The sequence below is a fragment of the Phyllostomus discolor genome, chromosome 3 (assembly GCF_004126475.2).
Source record: "Phyllostomus discolor isolate MPI-MPIP mPhyDis1 chromosome 3, mPhyDis1.pri.v3, whole genome shotgun sequence".
Lineage (NCBI taxonomy): Eukaryota > Metazoa > Chordata > Mammalia > Chiroptera > Phyllostomidae > Phyllostomus > Phyllostomus discolor.
In genome coordinates this window covers 98,903,101-98,917,311 of record NC_040905.2, presented here as the reverse complement: position 1 = coordinate 98,917,311, position 14,211 = coordinate 98,903,101, and the positions used below count along the sequence as shown (strand labels likewise).

Here is a 14,211-nt window from a genome sequence, read left to right as displayed (position 1 = left end):
GATTGCCTGATGGCCCACAATCCGTCAGCCAGCTGCAAACACAGGGTCCTCTGCTGGCACTTGGTGAGAGCATGCTGACTGGCTGCATGACAGCATGCATTCATTCCTCCCTCTTCATCTGCCAGCTCAGTGACTGGCACACCGTGTGCCATACCTGGGGACTTGGGAGCCTTCATTGGTTCTCCCTTCACCCTTGCCACCACATCGACATATTCTCCAAGTCCTATTTGGTTGTATCTTTGAACCATTTCTCCTTTCTGCCTTCTCCTCCCCTTCATTCCCACCATCATTGTCTTGATCTGGCTATGACCATTTATGGCCTAGCACATTGCCATAGCTCTAATTGGAGTCTTTTAAACTCACTATTTTTTTTAAGTACAATTTCCATTTTATTTTTTTTCCAGACAACTTTTCTTCAGTCCTTGAAGACTCGGCTTCTTACATGGGCTTTGGTGGAGGTTATGGGGCAACACTCACAGGTCTAAATGAGGGAGGTGTTCAGTCCTTCTGGGCTGCATGAGAACTCCTGACTACCTTGCTGTGAATAGCACAACTCACACAGTACTGTAGTTTCACATACAGCTTGGGAAGCACATAGGTGTCAAAGACACTTGCTCTGGAAATGTCCCTAATGGCTGCTGCCTCTACTATGTTTTGAATGAGGAACTTCCTCTTTTTTAAAAAATATGTTTATTGATTTTAGAGAGACAGGAAGGGGGAGAGAATCATTGACAAGAGAGAGAAACATCAATTAGTTGCCTCCTGTCAGTACCTCAACTGGGGAATTGAACCTGTTACCTAGATATGTGCCCTGATCAGAAATTGAACCTGCAGTCTTTTGGTTTATGGATAACACTCCAAACAACTGAGCTATCTGGCCAGGACTGAATGATGAACTTCTTGATGGTCTTGTTGTTGGGCACATATTGGGTGCAGTTGGTGCAGTGAATAGGCTGCACTTGGCTGTGGCCTTTTTTTGGCATGACCACTGTTCTTTCTTTATTTGGTCATTGGAAGCAAGGACCTGAGAGAGATAAACCCACTATTTTAATCAAAGATAGCACTCTCTACAAAACAGCTAAATTTAGACATGTACTAGTATTATTATGCACTGCCTTTCAAATGATCCAGGTAGCATTCCTGTACATTAAAAATGTGTAAGCATTTAATTACCATGTGACCCAAAAGGACACAGTTTTATCCCCAATTCATTGTACATTAAATATGTACAGACCTTATTGTCAATCATACCATAATAAAGTGGAAAGGGGAGGACACAGCTTTTAAAAAAACAAAATACGAAGGTAGGCGCCTTTGTCAACCTTGATTCATTATTCACTTGCTTCAACCACACTCTCATTAGGCCATAATGAAAACGATCTTTTGTTACTTGTTGGATTTTCTTAGACCCCAAAGCTATTGCTAATGCATTTTAGTATATCTAGAAGTGGAAAATCATTTTTTCTTTCTATTTTGCTTAAGTTGTTCCCTGGCATATTTATTTGAGCTTCATTCTGGTTCAGCAGAACGAAGGCTTCCTTGGCTGCTCTGGAGTGAATGTTTGCATTGCCTAACTTTGTGTTGTATTTCCATGAGGAAAATCCTGGAAGTGGTGGGGGAGCAGATTGTACCAGCTCATGGCTTTCCTCCCCAATTATGTGAGGAACAGGCATGGATTTAAAATATGAGGGAGAGCCGAAATAGGGCTTGGAATCCGTTCTTGAGCAAAATAGAATTGGAAGGGAGAACAGTGAAGCAAGACTTGACTTTCCCTTAACTTTCTTGGGGATTTCCCCAGTTTTCGCTCAAATCCTCCTATTTCTCTCTCCTCCTTCAATCTTTCTCTCACTGCTTCCCTCCCCCAGGCTCCTTTTTGTATTCTGGTAACCACAGGGAATAAATATTAATCTTGTTTCCGGGGATAATATTTTAATGGAGGAGAGTCCAATAAGCAATATTTCTGGTAAAAATATCTGCTCAACTCTCAACCTTCACCCTTCTCTTCACCCTCTCTTCACCCTTCCTGTTCTTTCCTTGTCTCTCAGTATCAAATTTCACTGAATGTCTCTAGGTACAACTTTTCTCCTTTCACTCTGGTGTTTTCAAAATGCTGTATTGCATTTCCATGTTTTTTTACTTTATATCTGGAACTAAAAGTTAAGTTTCATTTGGGCTGAAGGGAAACATATAGAAAAGCAGGCAAATTATTTCAAAGTAAACCAGCATTAACATCAGATAGGTGCTTGGGTGTATTCCCTGCCATTTGGCCAGCTGTGAAGTCTTATACAAAGTAGTAATTAGTCAATACTCTCCTCAGGTTTGAAACCTTTTTTTTTTTTTTTACCTCAAGAGCAAAGTAAACTTTTATTCTTACTTGATGAGCTTTGTCTCTACTCAACTAACTAGAAAATAAGGTAATTTTTTCTTTCACCTTATGCATCCAAGAAAGGAGTTTGGAGCAAGGCCAAATCATCCCAGCCTTTGCCCTCAATTGCAAATATGTGGAGTGAGTGTCTCTTAGTTCAGGAGTTTGCACTGCTCAAGAGTTTGCACAAACACAAAGTTGAGAAATACTTCATGCTGGAGAGGGTGCAAAAAGCAAAGGACAAACTGGTTGTTCCCTGAAGTACAGACATTACTGTGTTGCTTAACTTGTTCCATATTGGCTCCCTTGTGGGATTGGCTGACCTAAGAGTTGCTCTTCTCTATTTGGTGAGTTACTTAGCTTTTCTGGAACCTAATTTCCTCATTTTTAAAATTAGGGAACACATGTTCCCTAAGATCCTTTCATCTTGACTGTTCTATGAGTTAATTGATAAGATTTGTTTTCCAATAAGCACACACCCCAAATAGTGCTGCAGTCCTCAAGGTAGACCTTACAGAAATATTTCTATAATCTTTTTTTTTAATGTAATCTCTAGTCTATTTTTTTAAGATTTTATTTATTTATTTTTAGAGAGGGAAGGGAGGGAGATAGAGAGAGAGAGAGAGAGAGAGAGAAACATCGATGTGCGGTTGCTGGGGGTCATGGCCTGCAACCCAGGCATGTGTCCTGACTGGGAATCAAACCTGCGATGCTTTAGTTTGCAGAAATTTCTATAATCTTGTAATTACCCCAAATGAGGGGGGACTATTTGAGAAAAGGAGGCCTTCCTTCCTTCCTTCCTTCCTTCCTTATAGCCTAAATTATCTTCTACAATTCTACAATCTTTTGCCTTTTGAGGCTAGAGTTGACTTTTATAAACAGTCATTTGAGCCAAGTCTTGTGAATAAGGGAGTGGTCAAGCACGATTCCACAACTTTGGCTACAACAGTCTGCCAGAGAGTGTGTGTGAACTCTGAAATGCTTACTGTCAACCACCAGGCCACAGTTCATATTTCTTACCAAATTCGGAATTGTCTGTGAAAAATATCCTAATGTTAAAGGAGTAAAGAACTAGGGCCTTCCTTTTCTTTTAGACCATTTTTCTTGGTTCTGGAATTTTTAACTGCTGAACTTTTAACTGATCTCTTGTTTTGGTTATACTAGACACTCCCACTGCTTTTTTCTTTAGAACTTGATTTGTCTATCTCTTTAGGGAGATCTTTGGTGTTTTATTTGTCAAAATGAGTGGACTAATAATTGCAGAAACATTCTACATGTTCTGGTGTACTTTAAAAATTCAAACAAACAAGCAAAATATAACCAAAGACACTGATATAGAGAACAGGCTGACAGTGACCAGAGGGGAGGGGAGGGAATTTCAGGGGAATAGGGGAAGGGTTTACAGGAACAACTATAAAGGACACATGGACAAAAACTAGGGGTGGGGGGTGGAAGTGGGAGGGAGGCAGGGAGGGCTGGGGGTGGGCTGGGATGGGAGTAAAAGGCAGAAAACTGTACTTGAACAACAATTAAAATAAAAAATAAAAAATAAAAATAAATAAAAATAATTAGACCAAATCTTTATTTACAATTCACTTTTCAGTTTTCATCAAAGCAGTTAACCATTGTTTAAAGAGAATGGAATTTTTTGGCTTTTTCACTGTTTTCATAGGTTACAGGGGGCCAGCATGGGCATGGGTGAATGTTACCGACTGATGTTTTCTAGCCCCGTATACCTAGGATAACATTTCTAACCACTTCATTGTGCAGATAGAATGAAAGGCACTTGGTAGGGGGTTATTTCAGGAATTCAAGTATCATGTGGGTGGCTGGATTTACAGGGCCTTTTGCTTTTATATCACCTGCTATAGATAAAGGCATTAAAAGAGCTTTTTAAAAAATGATTGGCTCTGGCTGGGTAGCTTGATTGATTGGGGTGTTACCCAATGGGCCAAGGTGGCTAGTTTGATCTCTGGTCAGAGCACATGCCAGAATGAACCAATGAATGCATAAATGAGTGGAACAATAAGCACTTTTTCTCTCTCTCTCTCCTTTCCTCTCTCTCTAAAAATCGATAAAGTTTTTTTTTAAAAGATTGAGAGTCCTTAATTACAAATTTAAACAAACAACAAATTCCAGAATCCTTTCCCTCTCAGCCCCAGGCATTCTAATAAGCCTTGAGGCCCTCATTGTGAGGTTACAATCAGTGGCCAGGGCCAGTTCTGCAGGTTCTCTGGTATGTGGTAAGGGTTGCTGTGGAGCAACAGGCTTCTTGGGGCTGCATCAGCCTGTCAGTAAATGGAAGGTCATGTCAATATTCATGAAGATCCCAAATGTTTCCGGATCTCACCTTCACCTGGCTATTGTAGGATCTTCCACCCTTAAAGGGAGCCTTCCACTGGTGTTCCTGAGAACTAGCAGGTTTGCTACCCTAGAACTCCTATCATGTTCTTTCCCCTGCTCTGGCCTCTTTGGTTGACATCCACAGCCCCTTGGCAGGCCTTAGCCCTAGCTGGGATAGCAGCATCCTTGTAGATACTGGTGTCCCTTCCTGCTGAGGGTGCTGTGCTCTGAAACTCCTAGAGTTAAAAACTGCTTAAAGTGTCAATATTAGTAAAGGTCCTATGGGCAAGCATCACAATCAATTTTGGCTAATTTACAAAGAAAAGGAATTTATTAAGAGGATATTGGATAGTTTGCAAAATTCCTGGATGGTCAGGGAAAATATGATGTAAGCTCTATAAACAGCAACAAAGGCCCAGATCCCATCTGGGAGCTGCTAGTGAAGCTCCACCACTGGCGAAGACACCACTCCCTGATCCCCTGTGGACACCTGGCTTTCTTCCACTGGCACCAGAACCCTGTCACTATCACCTTCAGAAACTAGACATAGATCCTGCCACTGCATCTACCCTCCCTAACACAAGGCCTGTGGGTCTTCCCACATTCTAACTCTAGCAGTGCTAGGAAAAGCAACTGTCTGGTGTTTTCAGCTTTTTCCATGGGAGGTGGGCTCTGCCTCCTTAGGTGGAGATTGACCAAATGTAGGAGAGATTTAGATCCTGTGAACCTAAAAGAGAACCAAATGTCCACTGCAGGGGAGCTAGATCCGTGATGCTGTTGATACTCTGAGTCCCCCAGCCACCTTTGAACAACATTGACACTTGTGGTTAAAGTGCATGGTGTGGACACCAGTGGCCATTGAAGTACTTGTGACAATTGCTCCTTCAGCCTCCAACTGTGGTCTCTCCTTTCCCAGGGTCAGAGTGGACTCTGGGTGAGCTAGCCCTTCATGACCCTCTTTACCTCCTTCAAATCATCTACTGAATTCTGTTCCTGGTGGGGCCATCTCACCTGTCCAGGGCAACAGTTCTACCACATCAGCAGTCAAGGAAATCATGAAAACTTTCTCCCAAATATATGGCCACTTCCTGAACAGGGAAGTGATTACAGAGGTTCTGGTAGGTGTGGCAGGGTATCCTGGCAGTCAGGAGCCAGGACTTAAATGTGTTCAATGTCTGTGCCTAAGTGGCTCCCTTCTTCTTAAGTACCCATCTGCATCTCCTGACCTAAATGGGGGACTCTGAGGGAAAACCAGCTTCCACCCTGTCCACCATTTAGAACTATGTGAATGTGTAGGAAGGACTTTCTGGGACCCAGCGGAAACAGACTGTGGAGCCTACCAGATTCCTAATTGCACCTGCTGTGCTAGCCAGATGTTTAAACAGGATCAGGGTGAGAAGAGGGGGGCAGGAGTACCAGGGGAACAGCACTGGGTCTCATGTCAGAACCATTCTGGGAGAGTCTTTGCCCTAGAAGAGAAACAGATGAGAAAATGATGAGAAAAATTATCATTTGAAAAATCATTTCAAATGATGAGAAAATCATGAGAAAATGATTTTACTACACAATTCACCATTTTGGGGCCCAGGTAACAACCTCCACAACTGAGCGCAATACTGAGCGCAATACTGAGGGAAGGAGTTCTTTGCTTATTTGTTGTTTTACCTGCTTCATGGCTGGTGGAACCAGTGGGTCTTTGCCCCTCTGGAATAAAGTAATAGCAGGATATGGGGGAAGATCAGCTCAGAGATGGCTGCTCTGTGGACATCCTGGTTTGCTTGCCGGAGTCTGGGCTTGGTAGCAGTAATGATGCTGAGGCAAACAGCAGCAGTGGGTTGTAAGTAGCCAGTGTGGGATCTACTCACTGGCACCCCTGAGAAGCTGTGGGTACCAGCAGCTGCAGAATCTGGGCTCAGCCAGCAAGGACACTAGCAATGGTGGGAGATTTATAGACAACGACAGTGATTCAGGGAAATAGATGTCAAAGGCAGTGGTGTACTTGGGCTCAGAGAGGCATTTCCGAGAACCTGTGGAGGCCCTGACTGCACAGTCTTGGTTAAGTGAGCAATAAAAAGGTTGATGATGACAATGGGGAAAATAACAGGTAGTATTTATGGAGCATGCACTATTCTAAGTGCTTTCCATGTGTTTATTCACTTAGTTCTCACTACAACCCTCTTAGGTATATATTATTATCATCCTCCTATTACAGATGAGAAACTTAGTTTTGCAAAGGTTGTAATGTGGCAGACTGCATTTCCCAAAGATGGCTGCCATGCCTCCTAACCCATATGTTATTCCGCATTTGACTTTGGTCCTCCAACCTTGAGAGATGGGCCTATTCCCCTCCACTTGAATCTGTGCAGGCCTCTGACTCTCTTGTAACCTATAGGATGCAGCAGAAATGAGGTAATATGACTTCAAGACTAGGTCAGAAAAGGGAATGCACTCTTCATTTTATTTACTGGAATACTTTTCCTGGAGCCCTGAGGCTGCCATGCTGTGAGAGAGCTCAAACTAACTCACATGGAATAATCACACAGGCAGGTCCTGAAACTACGTGAAGAGGGAGAAAGACGTACCCAGCCAGCCCAGTTGCTCCATCACGACTCTGTTCCCATTCCAATTGCTGTCTGATTTCAATTACATGAGACACTGAGACAACCAAGTTCTTCCTAAACTTCCAACCTACAGTAACTGTGATAAATAATAAAATAATTGTTGCTGTTTTAAGGCACTAACTTTTGGAGTAACTTATAATGCAGCAATATATAAGTAACAGGTAACTTGCTCATAGCTTGTATGTGGTAGAGCTGAGATTTGAACCATCAGTCTAGTGAACCAAAGGATAATACATGCACCCATGAACACACTTTTTTGGTGAGGGAATCTCCCAATATACCTGGGGAAGGAAAGTGATTCTTGCATAGTCATCTGGTGTTTAAAATCCACAAGATTCAGTTATAACTTTAATGTGATCTTTTTTGTACCTATAAGTTGTTGGGGTCTACATTTTAAATTAGTTGTTAAATGTTCTTCTAAATAAATACACAAGTTAATATGTTTCATGGAGGTCCTGGAATATAGATCCAAAATTAAATTTGAGATACTATTTACCCCCAATATGATCATTTCGGTTTTCAGATGAGATTGGGCACATTCAGGGTGGTATGGATGTAGACTTTTTTGGTTTTCAAATAGCAGTTTATTTTAAGCCATTGCTTCTGGAAGGATTTATTTTTCACTGAAGGCTACATTTTTCTTTTACCCATAGAAACAAAGATTAAGATAACAATTGTTAGCATTTATTGGGCACTTACTATGTGCCAGGCACCATGTATTTAATCCTCCCCGAATCCTCTCAGACAGGTCCTATTGCTGTCCCCATTTTATAAATGAAGATACTGAAGCAGAGGAAGGATAAATACCTTTCCAGGCAAATGCAGCCAGCAAGGAGGTAGAGCTGTGCTTCCAACCCTGGTTCTAAACCTACACAATACTGTCTCTCTGCCCTTAGTCTGGACCAATTCCTGTGATGCTCAAAATGTGCCATCATACAATATGCTTGTGTGAAGTGTATTTGTCATGTAAAAGATCAGGCTTAGCTTGTGCTGTGTGCAACTCTTAGCCAAAAGGTCGCTCGAAGGGGCCTTAGTCCTAACATACAGAGGCCTCTTCTACAAAATATTTTCTATGCCAGCAAGAAAAGGTCACCACTCAATTATAAAGGAAGATAAAGCTTTTTGTCAATTAGTTTTGAATAATTTGTTCTTGAGCATCCTGTGAATTGTCGAGGAATTCATATTATGTCTTCAGAAGTCATTAGGAAGTTTTAAAATAAACAAAGTGATAAACGTTCATAGGAGTTATATTTGAAGACAACTGTTTTTAGCACATAGTCCCACTAGGAATTCAGTATCTTGGCGGGGGTTTATTTATTATGTTTTACTTTAAACAGAAAGCATTCACATTGATTAGCTCAAAAGTGTTCTTGGCTTTATGCTGTAAAGAAAATATATGCAAGAAAAGAAAATGTGGTATGTAGAGAAAGCTAGGAATAGCTGGTATTTGGCTTCACTGCTGGCTGTAGTGTAAACCATGAGCAAATTAACTCACCTCTGTATGGGTGGCATATGAGCCTCCATGGAGAACCTTAGAAATCCTTAGAGAGGGAACCCCATAAACTTTATGTGGCAGTCACATAAACTAAGCATTCAAGGTGATAGATAGAATGCAGGAGATACAGAGACATTAGGCTTAGCCAAGCAGGATAACAAATAGTCTGGAAGTAGTCATAAAAAACACTGAGATACCCGAACCTGTCACCTGTTGGGGCTGTGGAGAAAACTTGATTAGGACACAGCTGGCTTCTAGGGAGAGACTAGGTTTGGCGAGTAAGAGAATCAGAGAGTTAAAAGGAAAGAGGGTGTTTCAGCTAACTCTTGCAGAATAAAACTTTAGAGGCTTAAAACAACATTTTTTTGTTGTTGTTTTGGGAGTTGACTGGATTCAACTATGTGGTTTTCACTGAGGTCTCTCATGCTCTTACCAAGGCTGGGGCTGGAGGTACCTCAAAGCCTCCTTTGGTTCCATGTCTGGCAAGTGATGTTGGCTGTCCATTGAGATCTGAGGCTATTGGCTGGAAGATCTACATGCAACCTCTTCATGTGGCCTAGGCTTCCTCATAGTATAGCAGCTGGGTGCAAAAAGCAAGTATCCCAAGAAGACTACAGAGAAGTGATATCACATTTTATGATCCAGCCTCAAGAGGCACAGAGCATCATTACTGCCAGAGTCACAGACCCTCATGGATTCAAGAGGAAGGAATGTAGGCTCAACCTCTCCATAGGAGCAGGGGCCAACTTCACAATTGAAAAGAACATATGGGATGGGAGTTCTCCTTGCAGCCATCTTGGAAAATGCAATCTTCTGTAGAGGGTAAGTACAAAGAGTGAAAGATTAGAGTCTAAGATTTCAGAGATCTGGCCCTTTGAAAGAATCACAAGGGCCACTGTGTGCAGCTTATGTGGAATGGAAGCAAAGGTCATCAGAGTTGAAGATATGGGATGATGAGTCAGGGAAACTGCATGACCACTTCATGGGCATTGACATCCTCAGGAAAGTAGAGGACTTGAGAGATGTATACCTCTCTCAAGGCAGAGAGAGCGAACACTATGGTAAAACTTTTTTGAGTTTTTGCTTTTGTTCTGGGATGGTGAAAAAATCCCCTAATCTCTGTGAGGAGGACTTCCTTTTTTTAATTTGGGAAAAGATATTTGCTGTGGGCCTATTACTTTTGTAAAGGTACTAATAATTAACTTTTTTTTTCAGTGCTCATTCAATAATTCACTCAAACTGTACTTACTGGGTACCCACTCTGTGGTCAGGTCCTATTCTAGATAATGATACAGTAGTTAATAAAGCAGACAAAGATTTCTGCCCTTGCCCTGACCATTGTGGCTCAGTTGGCTGGGCATTGTTCCATGAAGCACAAGGTCACTGGTTTGATTCCTGGTCAGGGCATGTGCCTGGGTTGCAGGTTCAGTTCCCTGCCAGGGCATGTATAAGAGGTAACTGAGTGATACTTGTCTCTCACATCAGTAGAATTCCTGGGTCAATCTTTGTCTCTTGTTAGAGCCTTTGTTTTAAAGTCTATTTGGTCTCTATACCCCAGACTTCCCCCACCCTCATTTTCATGAAAGATCCTTTTCCATCTGTTTACTTTCAGTCTGTGTGTAGCTTTTAATCTAAGGTGAATCACTTGTAGACAGCACATGTAAGGGTCTTGTTTTGTTATCCATTCAACCACTGTGTGTCTTTTGATGGGAACATTTAATCTATTTGCATTTAAAGTAATTTTTGATAGATATGCATTTATTGCCATTTTATTATTCATATTTTTAATCTTCATCTCAGAAAAAAACCCTTTAACATTTAATACTGATTTGGTGGTGATGAACTCCTTTAGCTTTTTCTTGTCTGGAAAGCTCTTTTTCTGTCCTTCGATTCTAAATGATAGCCTTGCTGGGCACAGTAATATTGGTTGTAGGTCCTTACTTTTATTTTTTCTTTTCTTTTTAAAGTTGATTTGAGAGAGAGGGAGAAAGGAAGGAGAGAGAGAAAGGAAGGAGAGAGAGAGAGAGAGAGAGGGAAAGAAAGAGAAAGAAAGAAAGAAAGAAAGAAAGAAAGAAAGAAAGACATCAACTTGCTGCTCTACTCATTCATCCATTCATTGGTTGCTCCTTGTATATGCCCTGACCAGGAATCAAACCCGCAACCTTGGTGTATCGGAGCAATGTACTAGCTAAATGAGCTACCTGGCCAGGGAAGGACCTTGCTTTTCATCACTTCAACTATTTCTTGCTAATCCCTTCTGAACTGCAAAGTTTCTGTTGAGAAATCAGCTGACCATCTTATGGGAACTCCTTTGTAGATAACTGCTTTTCTCTTGCTGCTTTAAGATTCTCTCTTTGTCTTTCAACATTTTAATTATGATGTGTCTTAATGTGGGCCTCTTTGGATTCATCTTGTTTGGGATGCTCTGTGCTATCTGAACGTGTATGTCTTTTTCCTTCACCAAGTTAGGAAAGTTTTCAGTCACTATGTCTTTCAGTAGGTTTTTAATCCTTTGTTGTCTCTCTTCTCCTCTGGTATCCCTATGGTGTGGGTGTAATTATGATTGATGTTGTCCCAAAGACCTCTTAAATTATCCACATTTTTAAAAATTCTTTTTGCTTTTTGCTGCTCTGATTGGGGGTTTTCTGCTACCTTGTGTTCCAAATCACTGACTCCATCTTCTGCTTCATCTAATGTGATGTTGATTCCTTCTAGTGTATTCATTTCTGACTGACTCTTTTTTATGTTTTCTATATCTTTTTTTAAAAATCCTGTTGAAATCCTTGCTAAGTTTCTGGTGCATCCTTATCACCATTGTTTTGAAACCTGTATCTGATAGTTTGCTTGCCTCCATGTCATCTAGTTGTTTTTCTGGATCTTTCTCCTAATCTTTCATTTGGGATGTGTTTCTTTGTCTCCACATTTCGACTGCCTCTCTGAGTCTGTTTTTTTGTATTAGATAGAGCTGCTATGTCTCCTGGTCTTGGTAGAGCTGCCTTATGTATTAAGCATCCTGCAGAACGCAGTGGTGCAGCTTCCCCAGTCACCTGAGCTGGGCAGGCTGTGTTCACCCTCCTATTGTAGTTGAATCTTGATTGCTATTGACAAGTGAATGGGGAGGGACTGACCCCCAGGCTGATAAGCTATGAAGGCCGGCTGTGACTACAGCAGAGGAGCTGCTATGCAGGGACTGATGCCACAGAGCTGGACTCCCTTCAGTGGGACTTGGGTGCCCCCTGAGTTCTCCCCTTGAGTGTGTCACTTGTGCAGTTGGTTGGGTGGTGCTTCAGGCATGATCTAAAGCTAGTAAAAGGATGGGCTGGCTCTGGGGCCTCCCAGGAAGTGGGGTCAGCTGCCAACTGTGTCCATCATGAGCTACAAAGTGATATGCACATGGTTGCTACTTGTGCTGGGCATGGAGGTGCCTTGGAGAGGTCAAGTTGCAAACTGAGTCTGGCTGACACTATTGTCTGACCTAGGGCCATTTAGCAAGAAGTATGGAGCATGCTGAAACCAGATACTGCTTGTCTGAAGTTTGTGAATCTTTGACAGAATTTAGGAAATTCCAGAGCATGAGCCAAGATAGGCCATTTGTTTTGAAAAGCCACTGTAATTGACTTGGGTGGGCCTGAATGTTGGGATGTGCAGGGTCTCAGTGAGTCATCAGGGCAGGGTGAAAGGTATTAGCCAGGTTGATAGAGACTCAGATATGGTGCCCACTTGCTCCCTCTGTAGGAGGAGGGGTCAGCATAGGAACAAAGGCTTCAGCCAGCACTGCTGTCTGGCAGAAAGCTGCCCCACCAGCCCTCACCCCAAATCTGGACCATTCAGTTTCTTCCCCATGTGTCCCTAGAACCTTTCCAGCTGGTGCCCAAGCACTAGAGCTCAGAGTGAGTCCATCAGCAAGTAAGTCTGTGCTTGGGTCCTTTAGGAGGAACACCTCTTAAAGCCCTTTGACTCCAGAAGTGCTTGGTCTAATTCAGTCACAGACCCCATTGGTTTTCTCAGGCAGAAGTCATGGGGACTTCTCTTCCTGGCACTGGAACCCTGGGCTGGGGGGCCTGGTGTGTGCATGAGACTCTTCATTCCTTAGGAGGGACCTCTGTAGTCAATATACACTTCCTGATTTTTAACTACCACACATAAGTGTGGGTCCAGCCTGTTCTGCTTCTCTGCCCCTTTTACTAGTCTCAAAGTTGTTTCTGTATATCCATAGTTATAGGACTGCTGCTCAGCTAGATTTCAGACGGTTCTCAATAATGTTTGTTTTGTAGTTCAGTTTTAATTTTGATGTGGTTGTGGGAGGATGCCATTACCACATTAATCTACTCTGTCATCTTTATCATAACTCCAATTCTCTGCATTTTTAGCTCATATCACAGTAGTTAAGAGCATGAACCTGGGAGCCAAACTGCTGGAGCTTGAAACCAAGTTTTGCATCTTGTTAGTTATGTGATTTTCAGCAGGTTACCTTCTCTGAACCTAAGTTTCTTCATTTGTGAAGCATAGAAAATAATGGTTCCCACATTGTCGTCAGGATTAAATGAGTTAATATAGGTAAAACAGAATGATAGGGACTTAAGGCTTAGTGGAGGAAGTTATGGGCTTCAGGGTTCCTATTGGAGCTTTGAAACCAAGTTTAGGTTGGTGAATAATCCATTTATTACATTCTGGGAACAAACAGAATATCCATGTCAAATTGAGAGGTGGTTTTTCAGAGGGAAGACACACCCACTGGTAGAAATAGGAGTCACACTTGAATCAGACAGGCCTGGGTACTAACTGAAGCTTTATTCTCATGGTAACTGGGCAAGTTACTTAACCCTCTGAGACTTGCTTTACTTCCATGAAAACTGAGGATAATGATGCTTACCTTGTATAGACCTTATAAAGTTTAAATATAATATATCAAGAGGCTGACACAGTGCCTAGTATGTAGGTATGTGTTCAGTGTCTAGCTCTTTACTTCATGAGTCAGTATGTCATCTGTATACATAGAATGTTTACTGGTCCACTCTTCATTTAATATTTAAAAATGAGCATTTCCTCTGTACTGACAATAAGAAATAATATCAGATTCCACTATCCTTTGCATGAGAAGATGAGATATTCATCCTCTCTTGATAGGACATTTACTTTGAGTGGTGTTTTCCTGAAGGGCTTTGGGAGCCTGGGCTTTCACAGACTGCTATAGAAAATTTTCTGGCCAGCTACTGCCACACCTCAAGGATCCTGCTGTATCTTGCTGTGACCTTTTCCAAAACTTTGGCAGAAAATGTAGGGTACAGCATTCTAACCCAGCAAAGCAAGTCTGGGGTAATGAACAAGCTTATATAAATCTTTTCGGATATGTGGTTCTGGCATGGTGGATTGAGCCAACACAAAAT

General features: G+C 41.9%; 1 protein-coding gene across 1 annotated transcript; it reads right to left on the bottom strand.

The window, feature by feature from the left end:
* Positions 1–365: 365 nt before the first annotated feature.
* LOC114507695 (40S ribosomal protein S26-like) lies at positions 366–1,018 on the bottom strand. The gene is made up of 2 exons (XM_028525653.2): positions 898–1,018; positions 366–670 (listed from the first exon to the last, which is right to left on the bottom strand). Exons 1-2 carry the CDS (start codon positions 981–983, stop codon positions 499–501), a joined length of 258 nt encoding a protein of 85 aa, XP_028381454.1. The 5' UTR covers positions 984–1,018; the 3' UTR covers positions 366–498.
* Positions 1,019–14,211: the final 13,193 nt, after the last annotated feature.